The sequence below is a fragment of the Hyla sarda genome, chromosome 3 (assembly GCF_029499605.1).
Source record: "Hyla sarda isolate aHylSar1 chromosome 3, aHylSar1.hap1, whole genome shotgun sequence".
NCBI classification, from domain to species: Eukaryota; Metazoa; Chordata; class Amphibia; order Anura; family Hylidae; genus Hyla; species Hyla sarda.
Window position 1 is genome coordinate 204,896,293 of NC_079191.1, and position 23,610 is coordinate 204,919,902.

General features: G+C 44.2%; 1 protein-coding gene across 1 annotated transcript in view; it reads left to right on the forward strand.

The window, feature by feature from the left end:
- SENP6 (SUMO specific peptidase 6) overlaps positions 1–23,610 on the forward strand; it is a 154,818-nt gene that overhangs the window by 124,485 nt on the left and 6,723 nt on the right. The window contains 2 exon segments of the mRNA XM_056565910.1: positions 14,214–14,282; positions 15,688–15,838. Coding sequence (XP_056421885.1) covers positions 14,214–14,282; positions 15,688–15,838 — 220 coding nt within the window.

The window sequence follows — 23,610 nt, forward strand, 5'->3', positions numbered from 1 at the left end:
GGACTAAAACAGAGCAAAATCTACTTGTCCCTCATGACAATCCACTTGTCTGGACCAATTTTCGCTTTTACACTCTCGTTTTATTCCTCCTCGCCCTATAATAGCCATAACTAACTACTATAATGATACCTTTTAAATTATTCAATAACATATTCTCCGAGCCAAAAAATATATATGTGTGTGTGTGTGTGTGTAGTGAAATTGAAATAGTAAAAGATAATTTAGCAAATTTGGTTTTCTTTTGTACACCATTTACCTTGTGGTTGAGCAAACATGGTGTTTTGATACTTTAGGTAGCAGTACCAGATTTGTATAGTTTCCGTCATGTTTTACTAATTAAAAAAAATTCTGAACTTTTAATTGCCATTTTTTGACCCCAGTAGCTTTTTAAAAATAAATTTTTTCGCATACCAGGCTGTATGAGGGCTAATTTTTTGCGACAATCAGTTTTTTGTATATGTACCATTTTGGTATTGATCCGACTTTTTAATCGCTTTTTAACTTTTTTTCCTGGGATATTATATTATAAAAATTGCAATTCTGTTGTTTGGTATTTTTTTTTACATTTATGTAATTTACCGTATGGGATACATAATGTTATATGTTAAGAGTTTGTACATTTACGCACACAGTGAAACTAAATGTTTATTTTTATGTTTACATGTTTTTATATATTAAAAGGGGGTGATTTGAACTTTTAACATGGAAGGGGTTAATGTGTGTCTTTTAAACTTTTTTCTTAAAACTAAATAAATTTTTTTTTTTACACTTTATTAGACTTTTAGGAGAAATCATTAGATTCCTCATACACATAGAGTTCTGTTGAACTCCATTGATCTGTGTGCTCTGCGATCCATTGATAGAGCTTAGTCCAGCCAGTCTCTCAATGACAGAGCCACGGACACCCGGGAAGCAGAGGTAAGCCCTCTGGCTACCTCTCTAGTGGATCGCCCCCTCGCGATCACGCTGCGGGTGGGCGATCCACCCCACTGGACCACCAGGGAGCAGTCACATGTCCCTTTAGACGCCGCTGTCAGCTTTGGCAGCAGGGATCTGAAGGGTTAATAGCAAGCCGCGGCTGCCCCCGGCTACTGAGAACAGCCGGAGGCTGCAGAGTACGGAGCGGGCACGAGTCCAGAGCCCACTCCATACAGACTGCTGAGCGCCTCCATGCTTGTCAGGTCTGGCCCTGCTTGCCCGAAGCAGGGCTAAGGGCTGGAAAAATTCACCTGCCCGGTGCCCTTAACTGCATGTCCCGGGCGTCGGGCGATAAGAATTCCACATGACTGCAATATATTTCCAGTAAACTGCTTAAAACTCCCTTTAAAAAAAATCTTCAACACGTTTCACTGTAAATATAAATCATACAGTAATTCATAGGGTAAGTCAAAATACACATTGACAACTACAACACCAGATTATAAACAGATTGCAATGCAGCATATGGAAACGTACCAAAGATACTTAGAATTGTTATTCTATAGGTAATTGGAAATTCTTGTGTGCCCTATGTTGATAGGGACTGGAGAAAGGCACCATTTATCTGATTTTTAACTGTGCCCCATCAAGTTAGTGACTAAGGCTGGATTCACACTACGTTTTCTCCCATACGGGAGCGCATACGGCAGGGGGGAGCTAAAACCTCGCGCTCCCGTATGCCTTCATATGCGCTCCCGTATGTCATTCATTTCAATGAGCCGGCCGGAGTGAAACGTTCGGTCCGGTCGGCTCATTTTTGCGCCGTATGCGCTTTTACGACCGGATCTCAAACCGTGGTTGACCACAGTTTTAGGTCCGGGGGTAAAGCGCATACGGCGCAAAAATGAGCCGACCGAACGTTTCACTCCGGCCGGCTCATTGAAATGAATGACACGTATGGGAGAAAACGTAGTGTGAACCCACCCTAAGAGAGTGACTTGGATGCTTTATTGTTTGAAATCAGGAGATATGCCTGTTCATATTATCCAGTTGCAGGAAAGGCGTCTGCCTAATGAAAGATCCTTCCTGTATAATGTACCAGGGTCTCTCCAAAGAGGTTAGTTTGCGTAGGATAAAATATATGGACCCCAATTTTTTTTTCAATCAAACAAAAGGAAAGGTGTGCAAAAAACACCATAAGCCACCTACACCACTAAGTATTGATGTGATGCAAAGACCTCTAAAAGGCGGAAGGGAACAACATATCCCTTCTTGCAAGTGTTACTCGCCCTTAAAATGGCGGCCCCATACAGGAACCTCTCCCTATTTCAACCTACAAACACTGCCATTTCCCAGGGTTTTTAGGTGGAAATAGGGATTGGTTCCTGTGTGGGGACGCCCTTTTTTAAGTCAAGTAACACTTTCCTCAAAAATGTGGAAGGGAACAACATATTGTTCATTGTAGCAGGTGGGGGTAAAAACTTTCCCTGTGAGGTCCTACTCTCGCCCTATTAATTCCCTTCTTGGCAAGTGTTACTCACCCTAAAAAGGGTGGCCCCACACAGGAAACTCTCTCTATTTCTGCCTAAGAACCCTGTGAAATGGCAGTGTTTGTAGACGGAAATAGGGAGAGGTTCCTGTGTGGGGCTGCCCTTTTTAGGGCAAGTAACACTTGCCAAGAAGGGAATTAATAATGCGAGTGTAGGGCCTTACAGGGGAAGTTTTTACCCCCACCGCTTACAGTGGACCATACTTTGTTCCCTTCCACCTTTTAGAGGTCTTTGCATAACATCAATACTTGGGGGTGTAGGTGGCACATAGTGTTTTTTGCACACCTTTCCTTTAGTTTGATTTCAAGAAAAATTTGGGTACATGTATTTTATCCTAAGAATATTATTAAAAGTTAAGTGTTTCCATAATGCTTATCCTTAATACTTGTGGTCTGATGCGGAGGAATTTCTGTAACTGGGGAGCAGCACCTTAAATAAGTTTTGCACTATTCATATTTGTGAAGTGTTGGTGTGGCACCATGGTCAATCTACTCTGATGCATCAGGCGCAGACAAGATGTTCTTCCCGTTGTCGGTCACCATGGTTCCTGTTAACAGTTTTCGTGGAGTAAGCCATGATTCGATTTCTTGATAAATTACTTGACAGTTCCTCCCCTGTATGACTGTTCACCAAGGCAAACCATGTGAAGAACAGCGTGACACCGTTATCCCCTGCACACATGGTATGCTGGGGGGGCACGGAGACTTGTCCATTTAGTGGAGGCTGAGGACGTGGTGGAGGATGAGGAGGCGGAGGCGGACACCAACGGCCTGAGAGCGTGGAGGCGGAAGCAGCGTGACCTGTCCAAGTTGGTGTTGTGGCTGTGCAGGAACCACATTCACCCAGTGGGCCAATGGACATGTATTGTCCCTGACCGTTGTTACAGCTCCACACGTCGACGCTGCTGCGCATTTTGGTACACACTGACAGGCTCAAGGATTGGCCCTCCTTCTGTTCCTTATTTGCAAACAAATGACTGCTTGGGACTCTCCACCTCGGCTTGGGAAAAGCCATCAGTACTCCACCACTTGAAAACGGAGGGACTGCAGCACCAGCAACTTTGACAGGAGCACATTCAGCTTCTGCACCGTTGGGTGAGTGGGCGCATACTGTTGTCTCCTAGACATGGCTTCGACGATGGATTGCTGGCGGAATGACTGACTCGAAGCGGGAGGAGCAGGAGCATCAGGAGCGACAGAAGATGGGTATGACTCACAGCTTCCCTTCAGCTGAAATGGTGGAGCTTTGGCTGGCTGAAACAGGGAGCGGCGTGCCACTTGGTGATGCAGCAGGCTGGACCACCACATCGGAGTTACGGTTCTCCCAGGCCGGTTTATGGTGATGCAGCATATGTTGACGCAGGGCCGTGGTGCCAACATTGGGACCCTGGCCACGCCTCACCTTCTGCCGACACATCTTGCATGTGGCCAGGTTAACATCCTCCGGATGCTTGATGAAAAACTGCCAAGTAGCTGATTTTCTCGCCAACAGTCCGCACTGATTGACTGCTACTGCCGCAGACTCCAGGAACCCCTGTTCCACTACCTCCCGGGATGGTAGGCTGCCGCAAAGCAGATGGTCTACCCCAGGCATGTTTGGCTCCAGACTTTCCATTTCTGCAACCATGCTACCACCTTTCTGGCTCAGCTGCTGCCTCACGGGCAACCTGCAACCCTCTTGTCATGATGATTGATGAAGTCCTTTTTGCACCCAGCTCCCAAGTGCTTCATCATCATTGAGTTGTGTCTGCACTTCACTGATTTCCTTCTCAGGTTTCTCAACAGTGTCTGCTTCAGGAGCCTGAACGCTCCTAACACCACCTCTCACGCCACTCTCCTCATCACTACTTGCCCGCCTAGTGCAGGAAGTGGCGGATGTCTCCTCCGCTTCTTGGCTGTGCAGTAGCTGCTGGCTGTCCTCTAGTAGATCGTCCTCACTAAATAGTGGAGCTGAACCCACAGCATAAGATACTTCTATGGGGGAGGGAACAGCATAGGACAGAGGCATTGGGAGGACAGGAACTGCTCACGGCCATGCCAACTGAGGGTTGTGTCTGAGGAACCCACCGACTGTTGACTGGGGCTGTCAGATGTAACTTGTGATGAAGTGGATGACCGTGTTAACCAATCTGACAGCGGTCAAGACAAGACCGCTAGATTATACCAGGAGCTCAGGCCCCTCGCTGCGACTCCTGCTGCCACTCACTCCTAGTCTGCTGCGACCTCTGCCTGATGAATTTAGGCCTCTGGCACTCCGCTGTGCACGTCTTGGCACTTCTCTGCCTTACATACTTAGTGCGTATATGAGGGGATGACAATACGCTCCACTACGCTTAAAACAGTATTTGTCTACAACACCAGCAGGTGTGTACTTTTGCCTGGCCTTTAACAGTATCTAGGCCCTTAAGATTTTAACAGGAACAAAATGGTGCACCACTTAGATGTGCTTTTGTGGTATGCACTTATGAGGGGAGGACAATGTGCTCCAGTACGCTCAAAACAGTATTTGTCTACAACACCTGCAGGTGTGTACTTTTGGCTGGCCTTTCACAGTATCTAAGCCCTTAAGACTTTAACAGGAACAAAATGGTACACCACTTAGATGTACGCACAGGTTACACTTAATAGAGGACAATATGCTTTTAGTGCTCTGCTCACCCTAACTGGTTGGCTACTATTAGCTTTTCAGTTGTTGTGCTGCACACCTGTACTACACCCAAAATTGCACTTTACTGCTGTAAAAAATGCTTTTCTGTTGTCTGTCCCTCTCTCCGCAATAAAAGGCTGAAGTGACTGGCCGCAGGATGGCTGCCGATTTATATAGGGCTGTGACATCTCAGGGGGGGCTGGCTGCTGATAGGCTGCATGTGATTCAGGGTCATCCCGCCGACCCTTGTTCCCGCCTTCCCAGGATTCCTTTCCCCATGTCCTCACATGTGGATCCGCCATTATAGATGTCCTGGATCCTGGACCACACTTAATGGAGGTTAATGAAGCGATTCGCTGCAATATTCGCATTCGTTGTAAATCAAATTTTTCCTTAAATTCGTAACAAATTTGGATTTTTGAGATTCGATTCGCTCATTCCTAGTTGGAGCTGTCCCTGAGCTCCCCCTAGTGGCTAAAGGAGCATTTACAGCTCTGAGGTCTTTTTTAACCATTAGAGCTGTATTGAAATACAAATTACAGCTCTGTGGTCTCCTATGTCCATTGGATCTGTATTTGGCCACCCTCTGCTGATTGAAAGCCATTTAAACAGCCACATGGTCTATGGCTATGGTATCTACCTTACAGGGGTTGTCCTATGAAGCACAGGGGATACATTTTTTGTTCTTCATACACATATGTAAAGAAGTACAGATGTTCTGTTTTAAAGTACAGTCATTTTAAATCCATTTACAAATTTGGTTTCCCTGGTTTCCCTCTCCGATATGTTGACCCAGTGTTGCTTACATGCATGGTGGAGTCCACTGCATTTAAGAGACTTCAGTTGTACTGAACTTGTGTCAGCGTTTAACAGGGTCATAACTAAGAGCAATAGGTCAGCAACCAATTTAGGCCTTTGGGGGGGGGGGGGAAGATAACTAGGTCTATAGTTTTCAACTGTGCATTTTCAGAAATGCTTTTACATTTTCTGATTTGTTGTTTTTGCATCTGCTTTTCTTGCCCACTCTAGTGTCTGAATATTTACAGTTCCATGGTCTCATATGGCCTTTGGACCTGTACAATTTTCACGCTTATGCTCTGCTTCATGGACTCCTTCTCTGCCTGGAGCTATGATTGAGCTGTACCTGCCTTTTCTGTGAGCAGCTGTCCATGACCATTGCCCAAGTTGTTTTTTTAATTAAATCTTGTTTGACTTTCACCAGTGTTATAACATGTTATTCTCTCGTTCTATTGCTGTCGGTCTTTAAAGAGAAACCTATTAGTTTCATAAGCGGGGTATTTGATTTCGGCAGAAGTACATCTTCACAGGCAGTCATCAGAATGGACCGCCATGCTGTCCATATCACCATATCAACCATATAGTGTTTCCTGCTTTCCTCCACCACCGGTCATCCATTCCATGATTTCTGCTTAGTAGCATAGTAGCGTGTTCAGTCACAGATTTGCCCAGCAGACTGCTGTGGCACAACGAGTTACTGCAGCACCCTTGTTGGGAACCACTGGTATAGACATTTGTCCTACATTTGTTAGCAAACATATTCTTTTGTGTTGTTGAGCTGTAGACTGAATAATGATATTATGAGAGGGAATACACAAGCATTTTATGCAACCTTCTTTTTTCACTCTACTAAAGCAAATGTGTGTCGGGCCCCTGTGGCTCAGTTCTTTTCATTACTCAAATAATACATTGTGCAAGAAGATGAATTTAACTGGGTAAAAAATGGCACATATTAAAACTTGGGCACTACATTGTTATAGGCACAAAAGCATCACACTCCCCCACCCAGGTCCCAGAAAACACTATAGGGGGCCCCCCTTATAACTGCTTCCTCAGGGGGATTTTTCCCTCATCTTCATTCAGGGGGATTTCTCCTTCATCTTCTTTCATTTTATTATTATAGGTGGCAGGGATGGGGGCTCCAGTTTTTATTGCAGCATTGTCGGGGATCCGGGGCAGCTCTCTTCCCCTTCTCCCTCCCCGTCATTGCTTCTGGTCAGCAGCCTGTCAGTCTCCAGTGCGCTGACCGCAGCGCCTTTCAGCTGGGCTGCGGTTGCGCAGTCGGCTCTTCATTTTTACTTTCTCTTTCGCCCGATTTTCGGGCGGTCTGCACAGTGGGCATGAAATTCATTAAGGCCGTGGCTGCTGCCTAGTCCAGAATTTAGCTCTGCCTCTCCCCATATTCGTGCGCACTGGCGGGGCTCCTGTCGTCCTCCTGCGGCCGGCCAATAGTCTTTCTGCGTGCGCACCAGCTCGGTGCGCGTGCTTTGGGGGTCATCTTCTGTACTCTCCAATGGGGTCCGTCCTGGTGGAGGCCACTCCCTCTGATCGGTGCAGCTTCCTTCTCCCCTGCACTGCGGGCCATATATCTTCACCTGGTGCACACTTCTTCATCTCCGGTCACAGGACAGCTTTAGCCTGCTTCTCAGCTCCGGCTGCAGGACACAGGACCTGGGTGAGATTGTTCCAATTTATTGCTGACTACTTTCTTACTAGCAGCTATGTCCGACCCCAAACCTGAACAAGAAGATCGAGAACTTGGCGAAATTTGCCTTTGAAGCAGGTTTGTCCTTGCTACCCACCTTCGCATCTGCTTGGGTTGCCGAGACTGTTTCGGTTTTGGCTTCTCGGCTACAGCATGGCACCCTGTCAGGTGCCCCTCGGGAGGACTTGGCGGACCCTGCTCGCCAACTTTCTCAGGCCGGAGACTTCCTCTGTTCAGTGGCCTTGGAGTCCACCCGATGCCAGGCCTTTGCCTCGGGTAATTTTGGTTGCGATTCTTCGCTCCATGTGGTTAAAGGCAGATTCTGCTTCAAAGAAATCTCTAACAGAGTTAACTTTCTCCAATTTGGCTAGCGCAGGTTCAGGACTCCTGGGTCCGGGACGTCATATCCGATGGATAGTGTTTGTTTCTTTTCACCGGGACCGTTTCTTCTGATCCTGCCCTCCTCGTTCCCCTTCTTTGGCGGCGACCTTTCAGGTTGCTGTAAGTACCCTCCTCGCTCATGGAGTGATTGTGCCAGTTCCTCCAGGGGAGCATTTTTCAGGGTTCTACTCGAATCTCTTTGTAATCCCCAAGAAAGGGGGCTGTGCCTGCCCCATTCTGGGCCTCAAGCTTCTCAACCGCCATTTTGGCTGCATCATTTTCGCATGGAGTCCCTCACTTCAAGTTCGTGGCCCTTCCTTTTGGCCTAGCTACGGTTCCCAGGGTTTCCGCCAAAGTCATGGCGGTGGTGATTGCCATCCTTTTGAGCCCGGGGGATCTTGGTCCTCCCTTACCTGGACGATCTTTTGATCAAAGCTCCGTCCTGGTCCCAAAATTTGGAGAGCCTTCATCTCACGGTACAGACTCTGTCCGCCTTCATAGGATGATCAACCAGGAAAAGTCAAACCTTTCTCACTCCCAGTCTTTCTGGGTCTCCTTTTAGAAATGGTGCCTGCCCGTGTTAGTCTTCCTTTGGACAAGCAGCGCTCCTTGCAGGAGAGTGTCCCTTGTCTACGGCACCCGTCTCTTGTTCCGATTCGCTTCTGCATAAAGGTTCTTGGCCGGATGGTGGCAGCCATGGAGGCGGTCCCTTTCGCCTGGTTCAGCTATCGCCCTCTCCATCTGGCCACCTTGGCCCGGTGGGACGAGTCCCGGTCTACTCTGGATCGCAGTATTATTTTGCCCCCTTCCGTTTGTCAGTCTCTTTTGTGGGGGCTCCACGCGCCCCTCCTTCTCCAGGGGTGGTCATTTCTTCCCCTCCACTGGCAGGTTGTCATGACCGATGCAAGTCTCCTGGGTTGGGGAGGTGTGTTTCAGGACCTGACGGTCCAGGATCGCTGGTCCCCTCAGGAGGCTCACCTTCCCATCAATATTCTGGAGCTCCGTGCCATCTTTTTGTCTCCTCCACTGGAAGATCCTCCTACAGGGTTGTCCGGTTCATGTCCAATTGATAATACCACGGCTGTGGCATATATCAATTGACAGAGTGGCACGCGCAGTCGCTCGGCGATGGAGGCGGTCTCCAAGTTTCTTCTCTGGGCCGAGACTCAAGTTCCCGCCCTCTCCGCGGTCCACATTCTGGGTGTGGAGAATTGGGAAGCGGACTTCCTCAGCCACTCCTCTGCAGATCCGAGGGAGTGGTCTCTCCATCCGGAGGTGTTTGCGCAGATCTGCGATCTTTGGGGGACCCCGGACGTGGATCTCTTCGCGTCTCGCCACAACAGACAAGTTCCTTGCTCTGGCAGTGGACATTTGTTATCTATCCCGTGGTCGTCCTTCCGTCTTCCTTACCTCTTTCCGCCTCTCCCTCTCCTGCCCAGGGTTCTGAAGAAACTCAAGGCAGATGGCGTTCCCGCCATTCTGGTGGCTCCAGACTGGCCTAGGTGCGCGTGGTACGCCGACGTAATTCGGCTCATTGCCGACGTACCCCTGCGTCTTCCGGTTTGCCCCGATCTGCTCTCCCAGGGTCCTCTCTGCCACCCCAATTCACTGTCTCTGCATTTGACAGCATGGCGGTGTAAACCGCGGTTTTGAGAGCTCAGGGGTTTTCTTCCGGGGTGATTCGCACCATGCTTCGGGCTCGGAAGCCTTCCTCCGCTAGTATTTATCACCGCACTTGGCGGGCTTGTGAGGCTCAGTCCATCTCCCCGGTTGTTTTCCTTTCTGCGCATTCTTGCTTTTTTTTTTGCAATCCAGTCTGAATCAGCGCTTGGTGATCAGCTCCCTTAAGGGTCAAGTGTCTGCTCTTTCTATTCTCTTTCAACGGCAGTTAGATTCCATCCCTCACGTCCGCACCTACCTTCAGGGCTCCCAACCTGGTGCTTGGTGCCTTAGGGGCGGCTCAGCTCGAACCCCTTCAGGACACTTCTCTCCGCGTTCTTTCTTGGAAGGTCGCCTTCCTTATTGCCATTACCTCCATTAAGAGGGTCTCCGAGCTGGCTGCTCTCTCTTGTCACTCTCCCTTCTTGGTCCTTCATCAGGACAAGGTTGTCTTTCGGCCACCTACCTCCTTCTTGCCCAAGGTGGTTTCCTCCTTTTACACGAATGAGGAGATCGTGCTTCCTTCATTTTGCCTGGCTCTATCCAACTCTAGGGAGCGTTCCCTCCACTGTCTGGATGTGGTTTGAGCTGTCTGGATGTATCTTTGTCACCTCCTCTTTCCTTCAGGGTGACACCTTCTTTGTGATTCCGGAGGGTCGTCGCAAGGGTCTTCCGGCTTCCAAGGCGATCATTTTGTGGTGGATCCGTTCCGCCATCTCTGAATCCTACCATCGTAAAGGTAAGGTCCTACCTTTTCAGGTTACTGCGCATTCCACGCGTTCATTTGGGGCCTCTTTGGCACTACACAGTAGGGCTTTGGCCTTACAAGTTGGCAGGGCAGCCACCTGGTCCGTCCTTGCATACTTTCACCAAATTCTACAAAGTGCACACTTTTGCAGACGCCGGTTTGGGTCGCAAGGTGTTGCAGGCGGCAGTGGCTCAGTCTGTGATTCTGTGTTGGGTATTTTTTTCCCACCCCGGAGACTGCTTTGGTACGTCCCATGATCTCTGTGTCCCCCAATGAAGCCGAGAAAAGTAGATTTCTTATGCTTACCATAAAATCTCTTTCTCGGAGGATCCATTGGGGGACAAAGAACCCACCCATTTGTTGGGGCTATGATTTGGTTTTCTGTCCGAGGGGTTGTGTTCGGTTCTTTAGTCAGTAGGCAGGGTATATCCTGCAAGGAGGGGCAGATTTATTTTTGTATGCCTAGTGTCAGCCTCCTAGTGGCAGCAAGATCTCTGTGTCCACCAATGGATCCTCCAAGAAAGAGATTTTGTGGTAAGCATAAAAAATATTTTTTTTGTTTAACAGCTTTTAAAACGCACTACTAACCACAAGGTTGGGTGCTAAGCTTGTGTATCCTCATCCAAACCACTTGTTGACAAGCTTATGCACTGGTCCCTTAAGTATTGTCAGATTGTCCTTGGAGAGGCCACACTCTTCTCCTGCATGGCAACTGATATATTTTTTCCAGCCATGTCTTCCAGCCTATGATTATTTACAATCAGGGGTGGTAACACTTGTTGTCTAGAAAACCAGATGAAAGAAATATTGCAGTAAGTAAGCATTGTTTGTAAGTAGAAGGAAGGGCCAATGTTTTACTTGTTGTTTTAGGTTCTGCTGGTTTATTTTACATGGCCTTTAATCCTATGGTTGCTGTAAATTACTGGCTGACTAAGATATTACTGGCTGACCCATTATTTCCATTTCTTATTTTGGATGTGTTTCTGGTTACAAGGTACTCTATCTGCATATACTTGTGTACATTGTAAAATATCAAAAAGATAATGTGCAAAATGGTGATATATATAGTTCAGAATGAACTAGTTGTTGGGGCTGCCTACGCTTCTAGTGATTGGCCGCTCACCTCCAAGTAATAGAACAGGCACCTATCACTCCAGAAGAATGTGGGGTACCACACAAGTCAAGACGCTGCTTTAGCAGGGAGGTCGCAGGAAACGGGGAGAACCCAGTCCTGAGGACAACGTGAGGAAGTGCAGAGAAGAAGATCTTGAAAACCATGGCGCTTTGAATTCTTGACCAAAAAGAATTCTCTGCCTGCGTTCACGTTCTCTGCCTGCGTCCAAGAATTCGCAGCACCAGGGTTTTCAAAGGTATTTTTCTTTTTATTTCCTCACATCTGACAGACATGTATGTCCCCTGTGCCCTGGTACTTGGCACACAGTGGCATACGTATACGATGTAGGGTTCCGTGATCACCACGTCTCCCAACACAGTGACCGGAACATGCCGGCTACTGTCAACAGCCAGGGGGACCTTGTGGATAGTTTTGGACATGAGTGATCACACTGATGTCCATCAGTAACCCTTTAGATGCCATGATCAATATTGATCACAGCATCTAAAAGGATTATGGGGGTTTGTGAAACTTATCGAACCACATACAGCTTGATTGCTTGGGTCCAATGAGTCAAGATGATGGCCAGAGCTCTAGAGCTCTGCTTATCTGCTTCACGCTGCTCTGCTGCCAACCACCGGTATGGTCTGCCTTCTGGCAGACTATGCAAGAGGATGACAGATATCACTGAATAGTAATAGCAATTAATAGATTGCTATACATAGTTCCCTGTTTAAAAAAACGTTGTTTTTTTTTTTTCCACCAATAAAAAAAATGTACGGTAATCACCATAAAAATAAACAACCATATTTGGTATTGCTGCGTTAAGAATTGTGCAAACTACTAAAATATAATGATCCTGTATGGTGAATGGTGTAAATGTAAAAAAAATAAATTAAAAAAAAATTCCAAAATTGATGATTTTGGTCATATCACATTCCAAGATAAAATGGAATAAAAATTGATCAAAAAGTCACATTTACGCAAAAGTGGTACCGATAAAAACTACAGATCACAGCATAAAAAAGGAGTATCCTAAACGAAGAAAGTTTATAGGGTGTCAGAAAAGGTACTTTTTTTTCTTTAAAAACACTACAGTAATAAAAAAATAAAAAAACATGGGTATCATTTTAATTGTATTGACCCACACAATAGAGAGAACATATGAATTTGCCACCTCAAATAATAATAATTCTGGTTGCGCCATACATTTTGTGATAAAATGAAAGGTGTCTTTACAAAGTACAATTGTTCAAAATAAGTCCTCATGTGACCCTATGGATGGAAAATGTTTATAATTATGGCACTTAAAGTCTGAGGATGAATAATAATGACATTTTAAAAATGAAAGGTGTTAAGTACTGAAGGTTTTTGGTGTACCTAAAATCACTGTGTGTTTTGGATACCACTTTGTATGTACAAACAGGGTAATGAACTATAAATAGTTTTAGTATATTATTATGTTTTATATAGTATATTATTGGATATTTCCAGCCATGATGCATGATGGTCTTCTTTGAGGTTATTCTGTAATCATCTGCTTCTTTGTGTGTATGTCTAGAACTATGTTTATATAGGCACTTTTGTTTGCAAAAACTTGTTATATAATGCAGCTAATAACATTATGTCTATTTTTATTATACATTGGTTGAAATGTGTATATTTTGGGGTAAAAATGCTCCATACTTCTTACCAATAGGGTTCCCTCCAATGTCCAGAACACTGTCTTGTCTCTTCAGTTATTGCCTGGATGAAAAAAAAAAATGCAAGAATTAAATGGGCCGTGTCCTTAAGGAAATAATTTATTCTATGACTGCATGCACAGACCATGGCTCTAAAGTCCATCAGAAAGTCAACCAAAAGTATTAGGAAGCACCCTCCAATTCTTCAGTAAATGTGAATAGTTTATTTACCCATCTGTTCAAGAAACTTGTCGGCTCCTTAACAGAGGCTTGAAAATATCTTCATTTTGGGGTTGAAATGTTTATTGAACAGATGGGCGATTAAACTATTCTGATTTTTTCTAGAAGAGGAGGGTGCCTCTTAATACATATGGTTGGATATGTAGGTTGGTGGATGATTTCTAGGATCTTAACTGATCCCAAGAACAGAACAGCTGATCCCTACTAAGAAGGGGTGGCTTACTTGTTACTGAGAAACTTTAAAAAAAAAATTTCTAGGGATCGGCCGATTATCGGTATGGCCGATATTATCAGCCGATAATCACGATTTTGGGCATTATCGGTATCGGCAATTACCTTGCCGATAAGCCGATAATGCCCCCCCCCCCCCCCCCTAACCTCCACCGATTATTGCTATCTGCCCTAAAAAAACGATATCGGTCGATCCCTATTTTTTTCTCAGCAGCAATCTGCTGCTGTTCTCATGATGCCTGTTCCCTGCTGCTTATTCTTGCTCTTCTCTTGACACAAAGGGGTCCCTATAGCCAAGAACTGGTAGGTCACCACTGCAGCCAGTAATTTCATTTTGGGGACCAGGCACCATCCGAACAGCAGTAAGTAAACCTTGTTTTGTTTTATTTTTTTTTTTTAAGTTTTTTTTAGCCCAGTCTTATCACTTGTAAAAAATAAAGCATAGAACAATGTCTTTATATACATTAACTGGAAAAGTACTAAGGATTTTTACGTATTAGTTCTACTAATTTTTATTTTTTTCCTTCTTCCCACCCCCCAGACCGTGCATACTGCTAATGGATTCTCTGAGAGGTCCTTCTCGTTCCACTGTGGTGAAAACATTACGAGAGTAAGTTCTTTTTTGTTTCAGGTTGACTCTGTGCACATTACATTTGAGCAATATAATTGGCGTGTACCCTGAGAAAACTTCCCAGCATTCATGGAAATGTGTCATCAGAAAATGACATATCATTTACATTAGGTTTTTAATTTTTAATGATTTTTTAGCTTTTTTTTATTTTATGTTTTACTATCTATAGTATAAAATAATCCTGAAATGTTGCAGTTTTAAGTCTTGCTACTAGGCCTCAAATTAAACTGATACTTTCTGTTCCGTTTCTGTGATAAGGAGGAGGTTGCTGGAAATTGATCAGCATTATTGTGAAAGGTGAAACCAGTGGATAGATGAGACAATAGCAGCTTGGGCCCCCTTACCTGTAGAATGACCTCTGCACTGGTCACAGAGCATGCTTTTAAATCCCCGCTATACAGAAAATAGGGTCTGAAGATGTCGGTCTATGGGGCTTCCTGTAAATCGTATATCTTAATGCTGTTGAAAAGGGCCCAGGCAAAATGGCTGCCCCCATAACAATGTACTAAAAATGAAATTAAAAAAAAATATTACAATCGGGAAGTAAAAACAGATTAGAAAAACAAAACGTTTCAATATCTGGCTCTAGACAGTTAAAGGGGTATTCCAGGAAAAATTATTTTTTTTATATCAACTGGCTCCAGAAAGTTTAACAGATTTGTAAATGACTTCTATTAAAAAAAAATCTTAATCCTTCCAATAATTATCAGCTGCTGAACTTGAGTTGTTCTTTTCTGTCTGGCAACAGTGCTCTCTGCTGATATCTCTGCTTGTCTCGGGAACTGCACAGAGTAGAAGAGGTTTGCTATGGGGAGTTGCTTCTACTCTGGACAGTTCCCAAGACAGGTGTCATCAGAGAGCACTTACACAGAAAAGAACAAATCAACTTCAGCAGCTCATAAGTACTGAACGGATTAAGATTTTTTATGAGAAGTAATTTACAAATCTGTTTTCCTGGATAACCCCTTTAAAAAAAAAACAACTATGTGAAATATTTAATTTATGTATTAATAAGTCTCCATTTACCTGACAGGCTAAAAGTGTACTTTTGACTTGCCTGGCAAGTAGACATCAGTATATTTATTGCCAGTGGTATAGCAAAAAAAACTGTGTTTCATTAAAGTGGGCCACAGCAAAAAAAAGTATACTGTGCAATATCCTTTTCTCTTTTTTTTTGTTTGGATGATGTTTTTTTGGGATCATGCCACTACATGATTAAACAGCTGAATTAATCTGGAAATCTTTGCATTGTATTTCTCCACTGGTAGGTTTGTACACAGTCTGAACAGAGCTGTGAAGTATTTTTTATTGTGCTTGTTTTTATGCTGTTCATGAGTCATTGTCCTGTGTATCCTGACATGTTTAACGTAAACCCATTTTTTAGATACCTAGAGGTAGAATGGGAAGTTAAGAAAGGAAGCAAGAGAAGCTTTTCCAAAGAGTTCATGAAAGGTTCCAACCCTAGAGTGCCTCAGCAGAACAACTTCAGTGACTGCGGAGTGTTTGTACTGCAGTATGTGGAGAGCTTTTTTGAGGTGAGCTAGTCTTTTCAGAATTATTTCGTCACAAATATGGTTGTCCTAAAAAGAGAAGCAGTATCAAGTGACTATTGATGAATAATTCCTTTATTTATACAGTTAATTCCTTTTAATCCACCATCAATAATCCAGCACTTGTTTCCTGACAGAATTGGAAGGTAGTGTGGAATTTAACAACACCAGGTGGAGACTTAGCAGTAATAAATTCTTATGATTAAAACACATTTTGTGCTAACACTTTGCTTAGGTCTTTCTTCCATAGGCTATGTTCATGTTGATTTCAAAGGGATTCTGCTGCACTGTGCACATGGCAGAATTTCCGCGGCAGATATTTCTGCTGGGGAAATCCAGATAAATCCACCTGTTTAATGTTTCTGTGGATTCCACTCGGCACATATCTGAGAAGTCCTAATGTGGACGTATTAATAAAAAGTGCGGGATGTCCGCCCTTATTTTCCGGCGGACATTCTGCACATTTTCGGACATGAGAACATGGCCTTAGGGCAACACTACCTTTTTGTTCTATATACTTTTCTATGACCTTCTGATAATCTAGCATATATCAGGATAAGCATTCTTGTTGATTATGTTGTGTAATGCAGTTTATTTGTAAAATCTGCAGTTAGCTTGGGGACTTAACGCACTAAGGCGCACATTTTCTGTATGTCATGAACATAAAGAAGTGCAGGAACTGCGCTCGCTCCATGCACTGCAGGTCCCTGCTGCTATCAGCAGCTGGGACTTCACCACTAATGGTGGACATCAGGGATCACATTGATAAACATCATTAACCTTTTAAGATGTCATGATCAATGCTGATCAAGGCATCTATATGCAAAATGATTAAAAAAAAAATAAAATTAAAAAAATTATAAAAGCCCTCTCCTCCCTAATAAGAATATAAATCACCCACCTTTTCCCATAAAAAAAAAAAAAAAAAAAAAACCTATTGGTATTGCCGCATGCGGAAATGTCAGAAATATTTGCTGTTTAGCCTCACATTATTACCACTTATGAAATAACATTCATGGCTGGAGGATCAGTTTATATTATGGGGTATTTGTTGCAGTCTGAAATATAGTATAACCTGTTTAATAAAGAGTATTTAACTACTGTATACTCTAGGCTGCAACATATAAGCTGTATATTATAGTATGTTATATGTTACACACTGGGTAAAGTATATTATAGGGTGTTAAACAGTTTATATTTTACCCCAGACTGCAACATATAACACTTATAATGTACTGTACCCATATTAAAACATATTAGGGCAGTCGTCTTCAAACTGTGGCCCCCCCAGATGTTGCAAAACTATGACTCCTAGCAAGCCCCCATCACACACACACACACACACACACCCTGTTGCAAAACATGGAAGGAGACCACTCTTAGACACTTAAGTTTTTGAGAGCATAAGAGATCACCATCCCACTTGCCCCTGGGGCCTCTGCAGCAACAGGGATGGAGAGGCTGCCGGCCAGTGACACAGCCGAGCTGGTGGAAGAAGAGGCGCTGCACACCACTTGGTGAGCACCAGAAATCGCCGGGTACAGGAGAAGAGTTGCCATAACTATGCCCAACTAATCAATAATGGAAATCACGGACAACAAGCTTTATTATTACTATAACTTTTATTGATGAGCTCAATTAACCACTTAAAGTCACAGGGCGTACATATATGTCCTGCGCCCACTCCATTTCTATGACACACGCTCAGGAGCTGAGTGCACATCATAGCGGGATGGTCCCGGCGGCTATCAGCCTCCGGGCCTTGTGGCTAATGCAAGACCTCACCGATCACGGTGATTCCAGGCATTAATCCCTTTAGACGCCGCAATCAAAGTTGATCATGGCGTGTACAATGTAAATTAAAAAATTATCCTGGCTGCTCAGTCGGGCTGATCAGGATAAAACCGCAGTATCTGGATAAGCTGAGAGGACGGCAGGATATCTATCATCAGGCATCCCGTGCCAATGAGACCCCCCTATATCTGCGATCGACGCAAATCACCGGTGAATTCACACCGGCGATTTGCGGCGATTCCGGGTTATACGGGTCTCCGGTGACCCAGAAAATAAGGGGGACCAGGGTTGTCCAAGACACCCACGATCCCTGCTATTGGTCGGTCAGAAGCCAATAGCAGGGGGGTTAAAGTTTGGTTCCCCCGTTCTGCCCACCCACAGTAGTCTGGGCAGAACGGGGGGACCTACAGTGACTGGTGCCGTAGGTCCACATACCATCGGCGGTGGGCGGCAGAGGACGGCGGTGCGGCGATCCTACGGAAGCAGGTGAGTAGTTGCTCAGCAACATCGGGAGGGCTACAGTTTTGAGACCACTATACAGTGGTCTCTCAACTGTAGCCCTCCAGTTGTTACAAAACTACAACTCCCAGAATGCCCAGACAGTTGTTTGGGCATGCTGGGATTGCAGTTTTGCAACAGCTGGAGGGCTACAGTTTGGGGATAACTGTGCAGTGGTCTCTGTGGCCCTCTAGATCTTGCAAATCTACAACTCCCAGCATGCCCAAACAGCTGTCTCGGCATTCTGGGAGTTGTAGTTGCGTACCTCGAGCTGTTGCATAACTACATCTCCCAGCATGCCCTTCGGTGATCATTATATGTTGGGAGTTGTAGTTTTGCAACAGCTGGAGGCACACTGGTTGGAAAAGAAAATACTGAGTTAGGAAACAGAACCTAACTGAAGTTTTTACAACCAGTATGTATCCAGCTGTTGCAAAAGTACAACTGCCAGCATGCACGGTCTGTCAGTGCATGCTGGAAGTTGTAGGTTTGCCCCAGCTGTCACACGAGCAGGTTTACAGTGAGTTTCCTGCTTCAAGTTTGAGCTGCGGCTAATTTTCCGCCGCAGCCCAAACTCCTAGCGGGACACCTTCGCCTTTGCGACTGTACCCTAAAAACACTACACTAACACATAATAAAGGGTAAAACACTACATATACACCCCCTTACACTGTCACCCCCCCCCCCCCCAATAACAATGAAAAACGTATTGTACGGCAGTGTTTCCAAAACAGTTGCAAAACAACAACTCCCTGCATTTCCGGACAGCCACTGACTGTCCAGGCATGCTGAGAGTTTAGCAACAGCTGGAGGCACCCTTTTTGGGAATCACTGGCGTAGAATACCCCTATGTCCACCCCTATGCAATCCCTAATTTAGTCCTCAAATGCGCATGGGGCTCTCTCACTTCGGAGCTCTGTCGTATTTCAAGGAAACTGTTTAGGGCCACATATGGAGTATTTCCGTACTCGGGAGAAATTGCACTACAAATTTTTTGGGTCTCTTTCTCCTTTTACCCGTTATGAAAAGGAAAAGTTGGGGTCTACACCAGCCTGTTAGTGTAAAAAAATAAACATTTTTACACTAACATGCTGGTGTTGCCCCATACTTTTTATTTTCACAAGAGGTAAAAGTAAAAAAGACCCCCAAAATTTGTAACGCAATTTCTCCTGAGTACGGAAATACCCCATATGTGGGCGTAAAATGCTCTGCGGGCCCACAACAAGGCTCAGGAGTGAGAGCGCACTATGTACATTTGAGGCCTGACGTGATTTGCACAGGGGTGGCTTATTTTACAGCGGTTCTGACATAAATATAAAAAAATAAATACCCACATGTGACCCCATTTTGGAAACTACACCCCTCACGGAACGTAACAAGGGGTATAGTGAGCCTTAACACCCCACAGGTGTTTGATGAATTTTCACAAAAATTCTGGTGTTACCCTAAATTTTTCATTTTCACAAGGGAAAATAGGAAAAAAGCCTCCCAAAATTTGTAGCCCCATTTCTTCTGAGAAAGAACATACCCCATATGTGGATGTAAAGTGCTCTGCAGGCGCACTACAATGCTCAGAAGAGAAGAAACGCCATTGGGCTTCTGGATAGAAAATTAGTCTGGAATTGAAGGCCACGTGTGTTCACAAAGCCCCTATAGTGTCAGAACAATTAACCCCCCCCCCCCCACACACACATGTTACCCCATTTTGGAAACTACACCCCTCACTTAATGTAATAAGGGGTACAGTGAGCATTTACGCCCCACAGGTGTCTGACAGATTTTTGGAACAGTGGGCTGTGAAAATGAAACATTTTAGTTTTCATTTGCACAGCCCACTGTTCCAAAGATCTGTCAAACTTCAGTGGGGTAGTTCCAAAAAATATTTTTTTTCGCTGTTCTGACACCATAGGGGCTTCCTAAATGTGACATGCCCCCCAAAAACCATTTCAGCAAAATTTGCTTTCCAAAAGCCAAATGTGACTCCTTCTCTTCTGAGCATTGTAGTTCGTCCGCTGAGCATTTTACGTCCTAACATGGGGTATTTCCATACTCAGAAGAGATGGGGTTACAAATTTTGGGGGGCATTTTCTCCCATTACCCTTTGTAAAAATGGTACATTTTGGGGGGGAAAAAATGCACTTTAGTGAAAAACTTTAACGAACTGGACCCCTTGTTACATGCCTTGAGGGGTGTAGTTTTCAAAATAGTATGCCATGTGGGTCTTTTTTTTGCTATTCTGGCACAATAGGGGCTTCCTAAATGCGACATGCCCCCCAAAAACCATTTCAGCAAAATTCACTCTAGAAAAAAATCCCATTGTTGCTCCTTCCCTTCTGAGCCCTCTACAGTGCCCGCCGAACACTCGACGTACACATATGAGGTATTTCCTTACTCAAGCTAAATTGGGTTACACATTTTGGGGGGCTTTTTGTCATATTGCCCCTTGTAAAAATTCAAAAACTGTGTCGACAAAAACATGCGAGTGTAAAAAATGAAGATTTTGAGTTTTCTACTTTAACTTTGCTGCTATTCATGTGAAACACCTAAAGGGTTAACACACTTACTGAATGTCATTTTGAATACTTTGAGGGGTGCAATTTTTATAATGGGCTCATTCGTTGGGTATTTCTAATATGAAGGCCCTTCAAATCCACTTCAAAACTGAACTGGTCCCTGAAAAAATTCCGATTTTGAAAATTTTGTGAAAAATTTGAAAATTGCTGCTGAACTTTGAAGCCCTCTGATGTCTTCCAAAAGTAAAAACATGTAAACTTTATGATGAAAATATAAAGTAGACATATTGTATATGTGAATCAATATATAATTTATTTGGAATGTCTATTTTATGTCAAAGTTAGAAAACTGCTAAATTTTCAATTTTTTCATCAAATTTTGGATTTATTAATGCTTAAAGTAACAGTGGTTAGATGTGCAAACAACGCACTGGTCCTTAACCCCTTAAGGACCCAGCCATTTTACACCTTAGGACCCGGCCATTTTTTTGCACATCTAACCACTGTCACTTTAAACATTAATAACTCTGGAATGCTTTTAGTTATCATTCTGATTCCGAGATTGTTTTTTCGTGACATATTCTACTTTAACATAGTGGTAAAAATTTTTGGTAACTGGCATCCTTTCTTGGTGAAAAATCCCAAAATTTGATGAAAAATTTGAAAATTTTGCATTTTTCTAACTTTGAAGCTCTCTGCTTGTAAGGAAAATGGATATTCCAAATATAATTTTTTTTTTTTATTCACATATACAATATGTCCACTTTATGTTTGCATCATAAAATTGACATCTTTTTACTTTTGGAAGACACCAGAGGGCTTCAAAGTTCAGCATCAATTTTCCAATTTTTCACAACATTTCCAAAATCACAATTTTTCAGGGACCAGTTCAGGTTTGAAGTGGATTTGAAGGGTCTTCATCTTAGAAATACCCCACATATGACCCCATTATAAAAACTGCATCCCCCCAAAGTATTCAAAATAACATTCAGTCAGCATTTTAACCCTTTAGGTGTTTCACAGGAATAGCAGCAAAGTGAAGGAGAAAATTCACAATCTTCATATTTTACACTCTCATGTTCTTGTAGACCCAAATTTTGAATTTTTACAAGGGGTAAAAGGAGAAAATGTATACATCTATTTGTAGCCCAATTTCTCTCGAGTAAGCACATACCTCATATGTCTATGTAAAGTGTTCGGCGGGCGCAGTAGAGGGCTCAGAAGGGAAGGAGCAACAAGGGGATTTTGGAGCGTACGTTTTTCTGAAATGGTTTTTGGGGGGCATGTTGCATTTAGGAAGCCCCTATGGTGCCAGAACAGAAAAAAAAACACATGGTATAGCATTTTGGAAACTAGACCCCTTGAGGAACGTAACAAGGAATAAAGTGAGCCTTAATACCCCACAGGTGTTTCACGACTTTTGCATATGTAAAAAATGTTAAAAAAAAATCAATAAAATGTGTTTCCCCCCAAATTTCACATTTTTGCAAGGGTTAATAGCAGAAAATACCCCCCAAAATTTGTAACCCCATCTCTTCTGAGTATGGAGGTACCCCATAAGTTGACATGAAGTGCACTACGGGCCAACTACAATGCTCAGAAGATAAGGAGTCATATTTGACTTTTTGAGAGCAAATTTTGCTCGGGGGCATGTCGCATTTAGGAAGCCTCTATGGTGCCAGAACAGCAAAATAACCCCCACATGGCATACCATTTTGGAAACTAGACCCCTTGAGGAACGTAACAAGGGGTACAGTGAGCATTTACCCCCCCACTGGTGTCTGTCAGATCTTTGGAACAGTGGGCTGTACAACATTTTTAATTTGCACAGCCCACTGTTCCAAAGATCTGTCAGACACCAGTGGGGTGTAAATTCTCACTGCACCCCTCATTACATTCCGTGAGGGGTGTAGTTTCCAAAATGGGGTCACATGTGTTTTTTTTTTTTTTTTGCGTTTGTCAAAACCGCTGTAACAATCAGCCACCCCTGTGCAAATCACCTCAAATGTACATGGCGCACTCTCCCTTCTGGGCATTGTTGTGCGCCCCCAGAGCACTTTGCGCCCACATATGGGGTATCTCCGTAGTCGGGAGAAATTGCATTACAAATTTTGGGGGGCTTTTTTCCCTTTTACCTCTTGTTAAAATGAAAAGTATAGGGCAACACCAGCATGTTAGTGTAAAAAATTTATTTTTTTACACTAACATGCTGGTGTAGACCCCAACTTCACCTTTTCATAAGGGGTGAAAGGAGAAAAAGCCCCCCAAAATTTGTAAGGCAATTTCTCCCGAGTACGGCGATACCCCATATGTGGCCTTAACTGTTGCCTTGAAATACGACAGGGCTCCAAAGTGAGAGCGCCATGTGCATTTGAGGCCTGAATTAGGGATTTGCATAGGGGTGGACATAGGGGTATTCTACGCCAGTGATTCCCAAACAGGGTGCCTCCAGCTGTTGCAAAACTCCCAGCATGCTTGGACAATCAACGGCTGTCCGGCAATACTGGGAGTTGTGGTTTTGCAACAGCTGGAGGCTCCATTTTGAAAACAATGGCGTACCAGACGTTTTTCATTTTTATTGGGGAGGGGAGGGGGGCTGTGTAGGGGTATGTGTATATGTAGTGTATATTTACTTTTTATTTTATTTTGTGTTAGTGTAGTGTAGTGTTTTTAGGGGACAGTCACATGGGCGGGGGATTACAGCGAGTTTCCCGCTGCGAGTTTGAGCTGCCGCGCAAAATTTGCTGCATCGCAAACTTGCAGCCTGATACTCACTGTAAGCCCCTGCCCATATGAATGTACCCTGTACATTCACAGGGGGGGGGGGTCCTCCAACTGTTGCAAAACTACAACTCCCAGCATGCACAGTCTATCGGTGCATGCTGGTAGTTATAGTTTTGCAACAGCTGGAGGCACACGGGTTGGGAAATACTGAGTTAGGAAACAGACAAT